This window comes from Podarcis filfolensis (assembly GCF_964270895.1).
Source record: "Podarcis filfolensis genome assembly, chromosome: Z".
NCBI lineage: Eukaryota > Metazoa > Chordata > Lepidosauria > Squamata > Lacertidae > Podarcis > Podarcis filfolensis.
Window position 1 is genome coordinate 49,113,525 of NC_139617.1, and position 18,808 is coordinate 49,132,332.

The window sequence follows — 18,808 nt, forward strand, 5'->3', positions numbered from 1 at the left end:
CGGTCCTGCTTGCCGCACCTTCAGGAAAATGCAAAAGCTTTGCCACAGTGGCACTGAGTGACCAAGCACCAGCTCTACAGCACCACACAACCAGAAATCAGGCATGCATTGGCTATGTTAACTTCTCTATAACTTTTTTTTAAAAAAACCACCCTTATTTTAATGATGAAGATTTTATGTGAGTTTGCTTCAATTTGTGGATTTCAGCCATGCTTAATCTATAATTGTATCTGTACACTGTTTGCATTTTTTAACAGGACGCGTATTATACATTTTCTAAATAAAATAATAATAGCAAGAAATAAATATTTGTTCACCCGAGCCTTCCTTATTAATATTACTCCAGCACATAAACCTGCCTTCAGTGGCAGAATTCCTTTGCTTGTATATTGTTATTATCTGATGATGTGTTTTACTGTTTTTGCACACTGCTTCGGATATATTTCTCTGGCAAAAAGCGGTGTACATATATTTTTGTGTGTTTGTGTGTGAGAGAGTTTTAACCGAACAAAAATAAAGAACCCAAACCAATGCAACCCGTGGAGAATAGAGCTCTGTGCTAAAGAGCGGCAGACAACTTACGGGCTCGATCTTCAGTGCATTTCTGTAGCTCCCAAAGAAAGCAGCCTGGGCCTTCAGGAACGCCCTGGCCACACCGTCGCCTGTGGTCATGGAGACTTTCTTCAGCCTGCTCTTCAGTGCAGAGACCTGGAAGCACATGGCCCACAAGTAGGGGTTATTTTCAAGAAACACAAGCCGGGAGACTGCACACACTAGCAAGGCGGCGAAGGGACACTGCTTGTGGGGGCGGCCATGGTCAGAGAGAGGAAGGGAACTGCACTCTAGAAATATGCTTCACATTCATTAGCTTTTATCTCAATACTGAAGGAAAGATAATGGCTTCTATCATATAATATTAATGGCAACAATAATTATTATTTATAAACAGCAACAGTTCTCATTGCTGGCTCTGCTCCACTCTTGATTAAAAGGGACAGGAGATCAGGACTGGAGAAGAATCGTGGCTGTAAGCGCAGGAGAGACTGGGCTGGGCCAGGGAAGAGACACAAACCCTCCCTGACGATTAAGATCACCACCAAGGACTCTGCTTCGCAAACTTTTGACCACTGTGAGTCAGGAGCAGGTCCTTTACTGCCGTGGCCCTAAGGCTTTGGAATGACGTCCTCAAAAGGAATCCCAGAGTCCATCCATTTGAGGAAAGGGTAAGTGTAGGATGCCTCTCATGGGAGAGCATTTGGCGTCCATCTTAAATTTACCAGTAACTAAGTCCTACTGAAGTCAGTGGGATTTACCTCTGAGTAAACACATTTACTGCACTATTAGCCAGTTAATGAAAGCTATCACCAATGGAGCAAAATGGAACAAATTTGCTCTTTTGGGAATGCATAGTGGGAATTTTTTAAAACTCATCATAGTTAACTTTATGTTGTGTGTGTTTAAAGTTTTTAAACAGCTGCAAATCACCTCAGGCTTGGATAGAGGTGAGGAAACAAGATTTTGAATGAATGAATGAAGCGCTTTACAATTCCTAAGTTACTGATCCTCACAACACCCTGCAAAGTATTTTTAGCAGAGGCAAGAGAGTTTTGCCCATTGCAAACATTGAGGGAGAGGGGGAAATTCCTGGTTGCGACGAATGAATTATAAAGGAAAGCCTTTCTTTAAAAGGCAGGGGGTATTATCCTGCTCCACCATGAAATATAAAGTGCAATGCTCATTGACAACGACAACATCTTCATCCTTGGAAGCAGCTCTTTACTTCCTCGCTTCTCAAAGACTCTCGCTACCTGTGCATCAGATTATTCCTCACTTAACCTTCACTGCCCTTTCTCTTTCATCCTGGAGGTGTTTAATTGCCTCCAATTCACAGAGCTGCACTTCAGGTGAACACAGACCTAACGGTCTCATTACCATTTACACAAAGAAGTACTCCATGATGGTAACTGAGCAATATCAACTTGCACACCTTCCTACACTGACAAATTCTCAAAATTAACACAAGCGTTCAAGGTTACCTGAATCATGTGCCTTTGGTGTTCCAGGCACAAACCAGAGGTTCCTGTTCATTCATTATCGTGCTCTATGCTCTAGCTAAAATAATCTGGCTAGATGATTTAAATGTCTTTTTTGGCATTTAGATATCTACATAGTGTAGCTGAGAGAAAGCAGTTATCATCTTTCTAATGTAATCAAGGAGAGCTGGCAAATGTATTTTGTATATTAATGCACACTTTTGTAATTGCCTCACTGAGCCCCAGCTTCACTCATAGAGTGCGCCCCCCGCCCCAGTAAATGGCCACTGCCTTTATATTGTTTCCTTAAGAAAAACAGCAACACTGTCCCTCTGAACACCTGCAACCATTACAAAGGTGGCGACTGCACATTTTGGGCCTTCCGGATGGAGACCGGAAGTGTTCCCACCAATGGAAAAAACTGCTCTCCTTCCTGTTCCTCCTTCGTGCAACTGAGTTACGCTGCTGAAGCACAGAAGTAGATTAAAGGATGGAAGACCTGGGAGAGGCTGCGCGGGCAGAGGGGGCAGGCTTTGCAGAGAGAACTTCTGTGTCTTAACAACTGAGTTCCTCAAGATCTGCATGGCTGTAGAGAAGATCAGGCACACCGGCCATTTACAAATAACAGAAGACGGGGAGGATGAGAAGGACGTTTAGGATTCTGGGGGTCAACTCTACTACAGGCTGTGCTCCCTTCTTTGGCTATGTGGTAAGAGGTTTGGGGGAACTGCAGCTGGCCCCAGGGGTTTACTGGCTCCAACACTGAGCACAAGCCAGCTCCTGCCACTCTCTATCAGAAGGGGCTAGATTGCTGTTTCAATTAATGCCAACCGCTGAACAGGTCAACTGGCAAAATCCTCTCCCGATCCAACTGGAGCAGAGGGCTCTCACAAAGCTTTGAAGCGCAGCAGGAACCAGCATTCTGCCTGGCCAGGGAGGAGGACTTCAGTTGAACTCAGGAAGGTGCATCTGACCACAAGGCAACACCACAGAGAGTAGCAGGGGCTTATCTTGATTAGCCATGGGGCATGTCAGGGGTGGCTACAATGAAGATGTGCACAGTTTAAGTTAGTAGAAAGGGGCTGGGGAGGGGAGAAAGACAAAGAAGTAGAAAGGACTTCTTTCTCTCACATATACCTGCCTGAATTGGACCTGAGTGCCAGGCCATGCCCTAAGTGTCCCCCTTTCCCCCAGAGGTTCGAGGGTGACAGCACAATAATAAGGCCTTTTCCGTGGTGGCTCCCCATTTGTGGAATGCTCTCCCCAAAGAGGCTCACCTGGCACCAACATTACATGGCTTTAGATTCCTCTTACTGTAGCCTTTGCCTATTAAACCATCTTTGGCCTTTTAAAATGTGTGGGTACTGTTATGATTTTTTTCTGTGATTTTTAAAAATTGTCTTTTATTATTATGCTATGTAAATTATGTTTTTAAGGTCATACATCACCCTGGGATCTTCACATAAAGGGCAGTATATAAATTGTAGTAGTAGTAGAACTTCCGGGTTAGCGCGATCGACTAATGGCGGATTCCCTCCGAGCTCCGGAGGGAATCTGCTCAGTAGGGGACGGGTCCTGCCGCGGCGGCGACGCGGGGACCCTCAGAAACCACAGGCGCTGAAGCCTGTGGACTTGGTGACTCGGCGGGCACCATTTGCGCCCCCCCGACCCGCGAAGGAGCCTTTTTAAAGGCTTTGGAACGGGGGACAGGGAGAGGCGCGGTGCTGTGAGTCGACTGCTCCCCCTACGGAGTGAAGCCGCATGCCATGGTCGGAGAGCGCTGACTTCTTCCTTTGAACATTTGGACTAAAAGTAACAACCCGTGAGTAATACGGAAATTGGATTTAAAATTTCTTTTTTGGATTTGGCACGAGCGGGGAAGGCGCAAAGAGGAAGTCCGTCTCCCCGTCTTGTAAACATCTTAAAGCAAGGACTAGATAACTAAGGTTGAGAGAACACCTTCTTCTTGAGAGGATAAAAGTAATTAATTTCACGTTTTGGCAGTATAAGTGACTTTGCTGGAGGATAAGAGCTAATTTTGAGAGTGGAACTGCCACCCCCCCCCCCAGGACCCAGGAGCGATCCGTGAGAGAGCCTGTTGAAGAGACATAGAAGATTTTGACAGCTGTCAAACTAGCTGTCAAAGCTGGGGAAAAAAGAGAACTTTGTTTCTGTTGCCTTGGCTGGTTATATTTGTTACATTCAGGTAATAAATTGTTGAAAATAAAGAGAAAAAGTTATTTTGACTTTTGGATTGGAACTGGAAGGAATACTAAGTAACCAGAACTCCTCTAGAGGGGGCTCTGGGACATTACAAGAATGGCTGTAAGTGGAAAAATACTGATTGAACTGGAAAAGACTTTTCTTCTTCTGGGAAAATTTCAAGAACAAAGCAATGTTTTGACTATAAATGTTACAACACTGAATGAAACAGTAAATAAACTTGCTGAAACTGGAAGGGACTTGACTCAAGTCTTTGTATCAGAACAAAAAGATTTTGTATCTGAGCTAAAAAATTTTGCAGCTGAACAAGAAAAGAAATCCGAGAAATTTGAGAAAGTGGGGAAAGAGATACATGATAATTTAGAGGGAAAGGAAGGAGGAGCTATAATGTCGCAGATGATTAAGGAGAGCCAGAGGCCTGCTAAGATGGATATAAAGGAAAAGAAGAATGAGATTATGAAAATCTGGTTTGAATGGAAGAATGAGGAATGGAGAGATCTCCTCAGGTGGAGATCTGAAGACTTATGGATTACAAACCTGACTAAAGTGGAAGCTGGAGTTTCTGGGACATTTGGACTTAAAAGAAGTAAGAAACAAGATTTGGACTACAATTTTAAATATGGAGGTCTGGCTGGAAGAAACATGGACCTTATTGGGACAGAGCTTCTCCGAGATTTGGTGTTTAATATAAAGGACTACCAAAAAAACCGGCAGAGAGGAAAAAGAGAGAGACTTAAGAGCCTCGGATGTGAGGTCACCAGGCTGACAGCAGATAGACTGATGGACATTTGTTGGAGCTTGAAACCGGGAAAGGCGGGGAGTGGGGTTTTGGGTATCCAAAGGCTGTACAATTATCCTTTGTTTTTTATATACTTTGTTTTGTTACTTATATTAAAATGGGGAACTCGTGAAAGGGAATTGGGGTCGACCTTAGAAAAAGATATTAAGAATAAGTACTGATGCATAAAGACTGAGGTTTATGTTAAAATTGGTTAACTAAAATGAATTAAATATAATAAGGTAAAATTTGGGGATAAGAACTTGCTGAACTAAAAATTGAATTGGAATACAAGAAGGGGAGGTGTGGGGAAGTCAAGGAAATATGTTATTGAAAGGAAGGAATGTAATTATATGCGTGTTTTTTTATTTTTATTTTTATTTTTATTTTGTTTCTCTTTATTTTTTGAAAATTACAATAAATATCTTTTAAAAAATAATAATAAATTGTAGTAGTAGTAGTAGTAGTAGTAGTAGTAGTAGTAATAATAATAATGATGATGATGAGATGCAGAGGGATTAGCCTGGCTGGCATCCTCTGTGTTGCCTAAACTGAGGGAGTGTAGCAGATCCAGGACCTTCATAGCAGGGGGTGGCAGGAGAAAGGCCCACGGACGTCATGTTGGCTGAGGCAAGGAGGATTCTGGACAGAAGCCTGCAACTGTGCTGTGGCTTGAACTGCCTATAACTTCTGGTTCTGGCCAGCAGCTTCAGTGGCAGAGGGAGTGAGGAAACCAGTGCCTGACCAGCACAGCACCTGGCAAAGATTACTAAAGCATTTAGCAAATGGCCAGACAGACTGTCTATGCACCTTGCAGAGAGATGATTCCTGGGAGGGGGGGGGGAGACTACCAGCAAGTTCCACAGGGGACTCATTCCTTTCTGATGATACTCACAAGTATACATCTCTTAGCATCTAAGATAGATACCCCAGAAACAGGTGCTGAAACTCTCTTGCCTCAGAGCTCTAGTCTTCCGCATGTTTTAAGACAGTAGCTAAACAGAGAAGATTTTAATACACAGATCTAAATCAGGGATTCCTGTCTGAGTGGAAAGCAACTGCAAAAATGTCATATTTGATGCAACTTTTGGTTGTGTGAGGACCACCACATTGAACACTTTTGGGAGGTACCAAGATTACTCCAGAAGCATAAAGCAAAGCTGAATGGCCACTTCTTTCTCACTGATTTGTTTAGCAAAAGGGCAGTTCTGAATTACTTTTTGTACAACTATGGAGGAAGAAAGCAGTAAATAAAGCATTTACTAACAAAAAAAGTGTGTTTCCCTTTCTCCTTGCTCCCCCCCCCAAGAGTTGCATTTTCCTTTCTGTAAACTAAAAAAAAAAAAGCAAAAAGCACTAAAGTGTGCATTCCATGAGGTGTTAAAGAGATAGAAGGAACAGTTTTGGGTAAAGCACAAGCCCCACACTGTCCATGCAGAGGCCTTAAAAGCCAGTGTCTTCCACTCTGTAACGTGAAACATAACCCCCCAAATCAGCACAGGTCTCAACAACCTAAACACACTTTGCTAGTCCTTGTCCATGCCATGTTGGGGAGGTAGCTCAGGTCAAAGTTCATTTCCAGCCCTAAGCCCCGGAAGCTCCAGGTCTGGTGCTTCGGAATGTGGGAACCAACTTTCTCTGCAGGGACTTAGCTCTTGGCAGCTGACAGGTGTGTGGTGACCATCAGCTGTCCTTGCTCTGCATTGAGTAAAAGGGCACACTGCAAAGGCCCAAGGGCCCTCTCTCCTTCACTTTTACCTTACACGTTCCAGAGCTGAAATCAGCTGATTTATTTATTTCATATACAAATTCACAGACTGCCTTTTATTAGGGCCCGGTCCTCATAAGGCGGCTTACAGAATAAAAATAAAACAAACTGGATTACGAATGAGAAAACAAGCTTCCGGGGTTCAGCTCCTGGCAGAAATCAAGCCCTCTCTGCTTGGAGTCCCAAGTCAAAGAAGAGGGCAGCTGCCAAAAGTGTCCCCCCCCGCCCCACTGCCCCCCTTTCTGGGGAAATGCTGCCCACAAGCTGAGCCAGGAACCCAATGCTCAGCTGCTCTGCTTAAGCAAAAAGAAGCATATTTTCCAACTCGGACGGTAGCCGCTACACACAAGAGGCTGCTTCTTACCCAGGCAGGCACAGAAACAGGCAGCCAATCCTGGAAGTGTTTTTAGAGAAGATTTTTATACTCTTGGCAGCTCAGGATTAAAGGTCAGGCTTAAGCTATCACCATGTTTCAAAATGCAATCTGTGCAGTGCAGCATAATGAAATGGTTCAGTAGAGGTGCGAGTGGAAATTCTTTTAATTAGATCCAAGGCTTTTAGTTGTCAACATGAATAAAGCAAGAAAAACACATTCCTTTGCAAAACACAATATCAGAAAGGGGAAAAAATAAATAAATGCAAGTTACTTTTTTAAAAAAATCAAGGAAACAGAAGCTTTGCACTCATGTGACCCACTCAGCAAGTTTAAATGCCCACAACGTGAAAAAGCAAATATTCATGTGTGTTTGTGTGTGTGTGTGTGTGTGTGTGTGTGTGTGTGAGAGAGAGAGAGAGAGAGAGAGAGAGAGAGAGAGAGAGAGATTTCCTCCTCCTAAGGCCATACTAATAAATAAGAAGACGGGATACTTCACTGACAGAATAAAGCCAATTAGCCTGTTCACAAGAGCTGATCTCTGAGTAACATTTTGAGGCGCTGAAACATTGTTGATTAGAGGGTCTGGTGCTTTGTGTGGTGTGTTTCCTCCAAGAAATCCCCAACTTTGTTCATCTCTCATCTGAAACTCGCTTTCCAAAAAAGAGAGCGCATCTCTTATGTTCCCAAAATAGCATGCTCCTTCCACTTCTAGATGAAACCTGTGAGGTATGTGTGTCCAAGTAAGGAACCTGAATTCCTCTTAGTCACTGATGCAAAGTTTTATAAGGGCATGAAAAAAGTCACCCAGTGGTACAATTTTCACCACCAAAGCCCCTGCCCTAAGCAGATTGCTGGCCGCCAACTGGGGGCTGGGCCTTTCCAATGAAGGCTCCCTAATAATAGGATTCTTCCCATGCAGACACTCACCTGCTGCCTACTTTATTTGCTGTTAGATGCTGTGTGAACCCTGTTCTGTTCTGCTGAATTCTTAAAAGGAAACATTTTAATATTACCTTTGCTGTTCATTGCTGAATTTCTGATGATAGCCTTGTTTTTTTTAAAAGCTGCTTTTTAATTGATGCATGTGGTTTAACTGTTTTGACTTCAGTTAACTGTTTTTGAAATCAATTTCGGAAAGGTGGGACGTAAATGTTTGAAATCAATTAAGTTGGTAGCTTAAAGAAAGATTAATGGCACCCCAAGGTGCTCTTCACACAACGAATCGAAAGTATAAATAGGGATGAATGGCTGCATTCTGCACCTCTCCGCATAGCGACAGGTAGCCTGTCCTGTTCTTAACCAAAAGTAGTAATTAAAAAAATTAAAAATTACCAAAATCTTTTGAACCTGGGGCAGAGGGACGACCGGCCTGGCCTTGTAGGATGTCTTCTCGGGAGGCAGGTATGCTCCTGCCTATAGGTGAATACAAGATTCAGAGGTGCAAAGCACACAGGCTTTGCACCCGAAGATTCCAGAAGAAGGTATGAGGAAGGGTGTGTGTGTGATGCAGACTCCAACCCCAGGCAGCAGATAATCCTCAGGGGCCAGGCAGCAGCTCAGGCCAGGTGAGGCAAGGCAGGAACTGGGACAGCTCCCAGTGCAAACCCCAGGAATAATGGAAGTTCCTTTGACAAAGCTCAGGCCCCAACGGAGCACGTGAAATGGAGCCATTTTTCTGAATAACCAAAGGCTCACACTCACACATGCAAGTTCAGCAAGAATTTAAGCACTGCTGGGTGACTGCCAACTGCATCCCTGGTCAGGTGCTGGGCAACTGGAGAGGTCATGAAACTGTGTTTTCATTCCTCACTGGAAGAGTTTTTTCCCTTTGAGTCTGGGGTTGCTGTCATGACACAGGGTGCCTGGTGTTTGGTACACGATGTGCAGTTGTATTGCAAGATGCCAGCAGCTCCCTTTCAACCCAGCCCAAGCAAACATCAGTTCATCAGTGGTGATCTCAGGAGTTTCACAAAACGCTCAGCGTTTCCGTAAGCTGATGGCATTTTTAGTCCTGGGAAATATTTGCATCTATGTTGCACATGGGTGATTCCGTATACATGGCCTTCAACACATCTCAATGGCTTTCCTGAGGCACGAGCCCAGGGGATGCAAGTTGATACAGACCCCATTGCTCCCCCCAGGGGAAAAAGAAGTGTGTGAAAGTTCGGATTTATACATACCCCAGCAGCCAGGAACCATGTGATCCAGGCTGAGTTCCAAACACATGAAGCATGAAAACACTTGACAGAAATCCAATTACAAGCAGAAGCAAGATATCTGCTCTCTAGTGGTCAAAGCCAGAATGGGGAACAGTCTCAAGGCGGAGGAGAAAGCTTCCCTATCTGGGTACCTAACGTAACAACAGTGGGCATGTCAGAAGACACTAATTACTCAAAGCAAGAGGATGCTAGTTAAAGCTTTGTTACAGATGCTATTAAAACCCAACTGAATTTGGGGTGGGGTGGGGGAAACCCCAGGCTGTGTACACATATGTTTCCAGCTGGTTAAATGGAAACTGCTGCCAGTGCTTCCTCTGCGATGCCCCAAACATCCTTCCAAAACAAGCACCACAAGAATAACAAAAGATGACAATAATGATGGTGATGATGATGATGATAATAAAAAAGCATAGCCTTCAAGCAGACCCACAGAAACCCAAATCAGTAAGCTTTAACTAGTGAAATGCAGCTCTCTTGTGTTATAAAAGGAAATAAATGAACGGAAGGAACTCTCTTAAAATTTATGACATTCCAAAGCTCTCAATTTGGGGTTTATTTGGCAAAGTCTCTTATGATGTTCTGCTGCCTTCTCGCAACGGCTCCTTTCATGAGGTCCCATAAAATCAAATATTTCACTTGACTGTTGACAAATCATATCCCTGGGTGCAAGGGCCTGGATCCAGCCCCTACTCCAAGAAGGGGGACATCAGCTGGCACCTTCACTGCACAGAAGGAAACCAGGGAGGAGCTCATTGTGCTTAGAAGAAAACAGGGAGTCGTGACCTCTTGACCACCAGTTGCAGCTTCCTCCCAAGGCACTGCGACACACTCATTGTGGCGCAACAGCAAGAGCCCTGAGCTGGAGGTGAGGGAGATGCAGGTTCAAGTGCCTGCTCAGTCAAGAAGGTCACTGGGTGGCCTTGAGGCATGTCACCACCTCCCATCCTAACTTACTCCACAGAGTGGTTGTGAGGATAAAAATGAAAATTAAGTATTGCAGGAGGGTAAAGAAAGGTAAGCAGCAATTAGAACCAGTGAAGCACAGCAGTTAAAGACTTATGGAAGAAGACCCCAGTTCAAAGCTCAGTCCAGCTGGAAATGAAGCAGCTTTAGGAAAGACTCAGGTACTCGCCTAATGGGAAATCCAGAATAATTGCCTACTTCACAAGGATTGTGCTCATATTAGGAAAAGGTGCTGTGTTTATTGTCAGCAGTGTCAAAGCTCACAGCCAGGTTTCCACTCTGGAAGAGGGCTTAGAATTGGATGGCTCCCTATCTCTATAGGATGGGTAGGCAACCTGTGACATCCCTCTCCACAACTGCTGAACTACAATTCCCATCATCCCTGACCACTGGACATGACGCTTTGGGCTAACAGTAGTGGGAGTCCAAAATCTGGAGGTTTCCAGTGCTGGTCTGCTGTGGAAGCCTGTGGTGGAATCAGTGGGGTGGTTATTATTGCGGCTTCAAGATGATCTGGATGTCTTTCATCATGGAACGGGGAGAAGCAGTGGCATCAGTTGGGGAAATTGGCAGCCAGCCCCACGAGGGGCAGAGCAACAGCCAAAGCAATGGAACACACAAATAAGGAAGGTGCCGCAGACTGGCTGGACACTGAGTAGTGGTGGCTGGATAATGAGGAGTGGGCACTTGGAGAAGGGGGGTGGGGGTGGAGACTGACTTGAAAGAAGAGATCAGTGATTTGGGGGAGCCTGTAACAACCAGGAGCCAAGAGCCAGAGGCAGGAGAAGCTGCAGGATTGGAGGGTGAAGAACAGAGTGCAGGAGGAGGGAGAGAGAGGTCCGGCTGGTGGAGAGTCAAGGGTTGCCCCCCTTCTCCCCCACCTCCCCTGCTCCACTGAGGATTGAAGATGGAGGAGCAGAAGCAGACTACACAAAGGCATTGTCCTCACCCATGACCACTGCACTCACCACATCATTTGGCAGGCTCTGAAGATCATCAAAAGGAGTTTCGAGTGTGTTAGTGTCAACATTGAGGACGACCACATCTTCCAGGGCCATGTTTCGGACTTTCTGAAAATGAAGAAGTTAAGATAAAAGGACAATGTCATTACTTAAGCCTAACACCTATTGACCCCTACATAACATCTGCTTAGTTCTTGCCAGATCCCTGTTCTCTCCCTGCTATATCAAACTTTCACATCATGCTTTCTGAAGCTCAAACACACATGTTGTCAGCCACACTAAATCAACGGCATCTTGGCTTAATGTTCATCTGGTTATCTCTTAGAACGAGAAACCAGCCCAGCCTCCTCCTCTCTTCTCTGTTCCAATGGTCTTAAGATGCAGAGGTGGCAACCCAAGGCAATGGGTCACCTCTCCCCTTTTATCTTAGATATGACCAGTCTGCAGAAGAGCTCAGGCACACAAGCTGTGGTGGAAACCTTGGGGCAGGTTGCAGGCTATCCCAAGAGCCACGTTGCCTCTCCTTGCTGGATTACAAATTGAAGGTTACTCAAGAGTTTTCTCTAATTCACAACAGAATTAAGATATTCAGAAGTCAAATGCTCTTCAGCCCTTCCTAAGACCTGTGCTGCGTTTGTACAAAAATGAACATGGATACACTGTTGAAAACAATGGGCACCTTTGTGAAAGTTTCTCTTTAGAAAATCAGACAGACAGACAGACAGCTGTCGGTCTGGTTTTCCTCAGTTTGGCAAACACAATCTTTTTAATATGACCCACAGTGCCCAATATTTAGAAGTTGGGAATTTTCAGCCAATAATTTGCAGCAGAGTCACAGGTGGGGGTGGTTTGAGATTCAAAGAGGATTGTTGCCTTATGAAATAATGGAAAAGGGCCTTCCACCACCACCACTTCCTCCCCCAGCTTCAAAGAACCAAAAGGTCATCTGCTTAACACATATCAGATAGACTCAAATCCAGCTCAGGGGACTTGCTTCTTTGGGGAGCCAGGAAGCAGCACAGCAACTGACTGGCACCTTCCTGGCTTGGGAAATTAAGCAACAACTACAAAAATAATCGGTTACAGCCAAATGATTCTTCATAGGCCTAACAAAAAAAAAAGTCTTCAGGTAAAGACTTAACTAAAGCCAGAAGTTTGGTCAAAGGGGCTGGGCAAGAGGCCTCCTCCTAGACTTTGACAGCAGAAACAGATTTGGATCTCACTAAAGGCAGTAAGGGGGCAGCCACAGAATTTCAGCTGCAGCATAAAGTAATGCCAGGACTCCACAGTGGCTGAAACAGCCTTCCATTTGCACACAGCGTGACATTCAGATTTAGGACCAGCCCAAGGCATTTTAGTGCCTGAAGGGAAAAACCCAAAAAGGCATGTGCACATACATGAATGAACTGCCCTGCGGGTACAGGGTGGTATACAAATCTAATTACTACTACCACTAATGATAATAATAATAATAAATGCACACGTGTGCATGCACTTACTATGGAGCATTTACTGTGAAGCTCTTCAGGGCAAGCCTCATTGAAATGAATGGGCAGGACTCTTGTTGTTATAGTTTAGTCAGTCCGTTCCCCAAAGTCTGCCAGAATAAAAGTGGAAGGACAAGGAGAAGGAAATCTGTCTAGCCACATCAGGAAGGGGTTTCCAAATCCTGGGAGCAGCCACCTGTGTCCCCACCAAGTGTGCCTATGAGGAGGGTGGGGCTGAGAGACGGGCCTCCCAAGAAGTTTTCAGTGCCCATGAAGGTTCGTATGGGAGAACACGTTCCTTCAGATAGCCTGGGCCTAAGCCATAGAGGGCTTTGTAGGTTATAACCAGCACTTCAGCTTGTGCCTGCAAACAAACCAGTAATATCTGGAGATGTTGTAACATGGGAATTGTGTGCTAGCACAGGACTAGCACAGTCAAACTTCCTGGTGGATCATGGGTCAGACCCACCTGCCTTCTGCACTGTCACTTTTCACGCAACACAAAATCCCACTCCCACCCACTGGTTGCCCACGCTCAGATCCCGTTTCTGCTCTTCCCCTGTCACCTATAAAAATGTGGTTTACTACTGAGTTTACAAACTTAAGCAGTATCTCCTGAAGGGGAAGACGTAGGGAAAAACAAAGGCAGATATAAAAATTAGAAATGGCACCTGGACTTGTGAAAACCTCTTAACTTCCCAAACAAACTGCAGCAGCGGGTCTGAAATGCTGTGCCTGTAAACTATCAGCAGGTGCTGTGTGTTGCTGTGTTCATGAGCCGCAGCTCCACACAGCCCTTGATTTCGCAGGCAAGTTTTTGTGAGATTTCACAAATGTAATGGTTTTGCAAAAACTCAAAGGAATTGCTTCATGTTGCAGAGTGCTAGGAATTAACAGATCACATCGTGGAGCACTGAGAATGGCATTGTTCTTGCTTCCTTTCTGCAGCTAAGAATTCCACGCAACATCACAAGCAAACGTGACTGTCAAGGTATAGGATTTATGCTATCCTGGTTTGTATGATGCTAGCAGCCCCAAAATGGGCTCCACTTATATCTGCCTCAGTGCTTGGTCATCTTCAGGTTTGCTATTCGAAAATCTCAGGGCTTCCATTCCTATTTAGCATCAATTGTTGTTAAAACAAATAAAGAAGAATAACAACAGATATGGTTCTTTCTAACAGCAACTGGTAACTCCTGGCAATGAAACTGGTGGCTATATTGACCTATACTGCCACTGTGGTAAGATGGACATTCTTCTACAGTTAACTGGAGAATTAAGTATGGCTATGATGATGATGATGATGAATGCAGCAGTCTGAACTGCAGCCAAGACCCAATGAATGGCTCTATTTCAGCTGGACTGTGCCTTCTGTTGTTGACAAACACAGTGGTTTTACTAATTCAGAAACACACCAGAGTTAGGAACGCACGGCCAGTGCTGCCTCCAGTAGGGATAGGGAGCCTCCAGATGTGGTGCAAGGCAACTCCCATCATCTTAACCACTGGTCGTGCCTGCCAGGGCTGATGCAAGTTGCAGTCCAATATCACCTGGAGGGGCTGAGAGTTGCCTATCCCTGGTCCATAATGATTACCAATGGATTCCCGAGTTTTAAGCAGCAGCCCTTCCCAGCCAGTCTTGATAATACCAGGAATCAAACCTGATTTATTTATTTTTGCTGAATTACAGTTGTTTGAGAATCAAAACAGCAAAAAGTAATAATTAACAAAGACTGCCTTTAATTCTCAGCTCCACTGATGAAAACTTGCCCTCATCAACAAAAACTACCATCTACAGAGTGCTCAGCACGAGTCTGAGCTGATAAATCTATCAACGAAAGCTCAAAGTCTCCTTTGACGAGAGAAAGCAAAGAGAACATTATTAATAAATGGAAGAGATGAACCTAGTTTAGGATTACCCAGGGACAGTCCCTGGATTTGAGAATAAGTCCCTGGAGAAATTCCATGCCCAGAATGTCCCCGGATTTCATCTAAGGTCTCCAGGAAATGCAGCAGCGGCAGTCTCTCAGCAGCCCGGAGCAGTTGGCTTTGTCTGGCTTCAGGAGCTGCTCTGAAGTCCTGAAATGATGGTGGTGTAGGGGCTCTTCCGGGCTACCTCCACCTTCCCTGACCCCAGCAACTAAGCTGTGAAGGGAGGCTGCACGCTGCCTATCAGAGCTTGCATGCAAGCAGGAGGGGCCAGGGATCTCTCAGTTAGGCAACAGGTAGCCTCCCTTCCCAGGTGAGGGATCCCTGCCCCCTCCTGCTTGCACGCAAGTAGGAATAGGATTGGGGCTGCTCCAATGGGAAGGGAGGCATTGCGCTGCCCAAGCCTCACCACTGCCACTCTTGGCCCTCCTTCTCTGCCTTCCATGCCTGACCCACCACGCACCGCTTCCCCACCACCACCACTGAAGAACCAACAACTCAGGGGCTGCCCAGGCTCATGGAGAAAGGAGGTAGAAGCCTTGGAGGAAGGGGAAACGTGGCGGTTGAGGTCAAGGTGGCAGCCGCCCCTCTGCCACCGCCATCGCTGCAGCATCAACGTCCTGAACGTGTAGTATTTAATTAATTAAATCAATTAAAGTGTCCCTGGATTCATTGGAAAAAAATATCTGGTAACCTCGGCTTAGTTGTGCCAGGTTTACCAGCAAGTGAGTGCATCACCAGGAAGAAGAGTGCACTAGCCTCCATGTGAAGTGCACGGTTTTGGGCTTATTGAAGGTGTACCTCTGATGCTCGCAAATCATTGCAGTATGGCAGACAACAATCAATCTGGAGCTGGTGGGGTGAACAGCGGATGTCACATTTTATTATTCCATGGGCTGACAGAGCACTAAAGAGGCCTTAATGAAAAATGGCCCTCAGATTTGCAATCTGAAATAGCCACTCCACAGACAGATATGGTTAAGCTCCAAGTGCTCTTTGACCTCTGAACCCTTTGATCCATGCCCAGCAGGTGGCCTCTGACCCCCTCCTGTGCCTCTTCCCCCTCTTCCGCCAGTCAGCTAACCTTGATATACAGACACCTCCCTGATCCTACACAGGTGATGCCCGAAATACTTATCGCTGACAGCTGCTGCTCACTAACAGAGCAACAAACCTCTCTCAGGCCCCAGACAAAAGTGGAAAAGGTATTGGTCGGGTGTGTGCATGTTGCTGTTCAGGGCTGCTTCCACTGCTGAACCATCAGGCAATGTCAAGACACAGAAATTCTCCTAAAAGGGAGTTTCGGCTCCCATCCACTGTGTTGTTTTTTTAGACCACAATAAATTCAGCTGGGCTGCCACTGGCACATTTGTGATGAGGATATCTGAAGCTATATAGCACACAGGTCAGGTTATACGCAGCTGTCTTAAACAGGGCCAGAACCTTGGTCCACAAAGTCCCGCGCCCTTTACTCTTTTGGCAGAAGGTCTCCAAGAAAAGATGTTCTCAGTAAAAGCTTCTTAGAGAGCAGATGCTGGGGCCTTCTGTGCACAAAGAATGTTATGGCCACTTTCTGCAGATGATGACAGTCTCTGAAGTCCATTTCTAGCATAAATGCTACTGTCAAGATGCTGCTTTCTAACCCAAAATAGCTGGAGTCCATTCCTATCTTTCAAGTCCAGTCAACAGCATCCTCTGGAAGGAGAACATTTCTGTGGCTTGCCCTTCAATAGCTTCCTTGCCAAAAAGTCTGAGCCTAAATGTTTTCTCAAGTCTGGGCTGGTGGTAGATACAAACACTCACACATGACAAATGACATGTCATATGACACGCATGCAGAACCATGTGTGCTTAATTCTGTCCATTTTAAAAAGCATATGCTTTTAGGTCGGCCTCTCCATCTGGCCCAGGGAAAATCTGAAAGGCACCTGAAAACAAGTTCTGTATCTCAAACTCAACAGGTGTGGTCTTGAGAGACCATGTGGATGCTGGTCCAAGCTCCTTCAAGGAATGGCAAGATAAATATTTGATTGAAAATGGCTGCTGAACATAAAGAACATTAAAAAGGTTCAGTTTTGGCCAGCAAAACTTACAGACAGGTAATTCTGTGTGAGATGATCCGATTCTGTTATCTACCAGCTATTTATCAGTGCTAAACACTTATTATTTCCTAATATGAATTCAATTAGTGCAGTAAAGGGGTGTTCCATTATTCATGCAACAGAATTCAACCTTGCTTATAAGCAGCGGCTTATAAGCTTCCCTTCTCCTTTGAAGTTGCTTTACGGATGGCTAAATGGGAGTCATATAGAATGACTGACTAGGTGATGATAGAAACCTTGGAAAATACGGAGTTGTGCAAAGCTCCACATATTCCACTCTGGGGGAAGTGGGTTTGTAAATCAAAAACAGGCTCTTGGACTAAAAACAGAGATTACTTTATCTCACCAGAGAGCCTTCCAGTCACAGCAAATTAGATGTAACAACCTATGGATGTGTTTTGATATTTTAACCCTCAAATATACTCTTGTCTACTTGCATTAGCAGGTTAACTGCTGCTTCTACAGTGGTCCCAAACGATTCTGAGCACTAAACTGAAGTCTACCTATATTTCCAACACAGATGGATATATAGATAGTGGCAGACAGCAAAGGGTCTAGATAAAAGTGAGCCAAGGAACTCTCTCCATGCTCCTTTTAGGAGGAAATGGGGGAGGACTGGAGTAAGAGTTCTCAGATTCTGAGCAGTATTACCAATAAACACAGAAAGCAGAATATAGTAAGCAAAACAACTCAACTACGAGTTACATAGAACACCAAACTTTTAAGTTCAGGAAAAACAGAACTGGGGATATGAGAATAGTTTATAAAATTGTCAACCATGCAGAGTGAAGAGAGAGGAACTGTTCCACTCTGTGAAAGTAAAAGGACTTTTTTGAAACAAGTTGTGGAAATGGAGAAGATTGAGGTGCTTCACGTAAATCACTGACCTAAATGGCCACGGGATTTGCCATGGCCACTGAGCCCAGGAACATGCTTAATGCCAAGTCAAACTATTTGTTCATCTGGCCAACTACTGTCAGGTCTGACTGGCAGAAGCTCTCCAGGATCTTAGGTAGTGAGGTGTCTTATCTGCCACTTGCCACCTGATCCTTTTGATTTGGAGATGCTGGGGATCCAAGCTGGGATCGTCTCCACACAAAGCATGTGCTCTTCTCTGAACTATGGCCTGTTCCTAAGCAATGCCACAACATTATTAGATGAACACAAAGAGAATACATTCCCACCATGGCAACTAGGCATGCAGCCTCCTTGTTTAGAACTGCCCCCCTCTTCCCCCCTCTCTAATCACCAGAGGGTGGGGTGGGGTGGGTCTCTTCATATAGTCTTGCTGGGGAGCTTCTAAGGGGAAATCTGATTGGCTGTTGTTGGTAGCCAATCAGAGAGAACAAGATGGATCTTGGTCACCCCATGGGGTGTTTTTATTTATTTAGCTTTAGGGCTCATGTGAAACACCACCATGCTCATGTTCTTTTCATGAAATAACAGCCCTGAAACACGTTGGACGCCACTTGATGAACTTTTGTAAAGTAAAACAAAGGGAAGTTTGGAAACTATGGACCAGTTAATGCTAAGCCAAATCCTGGTTTAGTGTGAATGTATGGGCTTATGGTCCTCTCCCAGTCCTCCTCCTGCTGTGCCACAGTGACTTAAGCCATGGTTTAGCTTAGTGTGTTGTTCAAACCACAGTTTGAACAGTAAGCCATAGGTCTAGACTTGGCTGCAGTTCACTGTTTGCCTGGAGCAAGACAAATCACAAACCTCAGTTCAGATGCCCGCAGTGGCACAACAGCAGGACCAGAGAAAGAGCAAAGAAGCAACAATTTCCTCTCTGGGAGACCATGCATTTGCTTTAAACCATGGCTTGGTTTACTGTGTAAAATTCGTCTATGAATGCCTCTTCGAACTCAGCAAAGAGAGGGCAAGAGAACCACTAGGGATAGCCTGCATCTAAAGCAGCAAACTTTGGAGAAGGTTAAGCAGACACGTTGCTTTGAAGTCCACCACTAGG

At 45.0% G+C, this 18,808-nt stretch overlaps 1 protein-coding gene across 10 annotated transcripts in view; it reads right to left on the minus strand.

The window, feature by feature from the left end:
* The window catches only part of DENND1A (DENN domain containing 1A), a 263,639-nt gene that overhangs the window by 69,039 nt on the left and 175,792 nt on the right, over nucleotides 1–18,808 (minus strand). For all 10 annotated transcript variants that reach the window (XM_083597233.1, XM_083597229.1, XM_083597231.1 and 7 more), the window contains 2 exons: nucleotides 11,329–11,430; nucleotides 583–708 (listed from right to left, as the gene is read on the minus strand). In XM_083597233.1, the coding sequence (XP_083453359.1) occupies nucleotides 583–708; nucleotides 11,329–11,430 (228 nt within the window). The remainder of the gene's footprint in view (nucleotides 1–582; nucleotides 709–11,328; nucleotides 11,431–18,808) is intronic.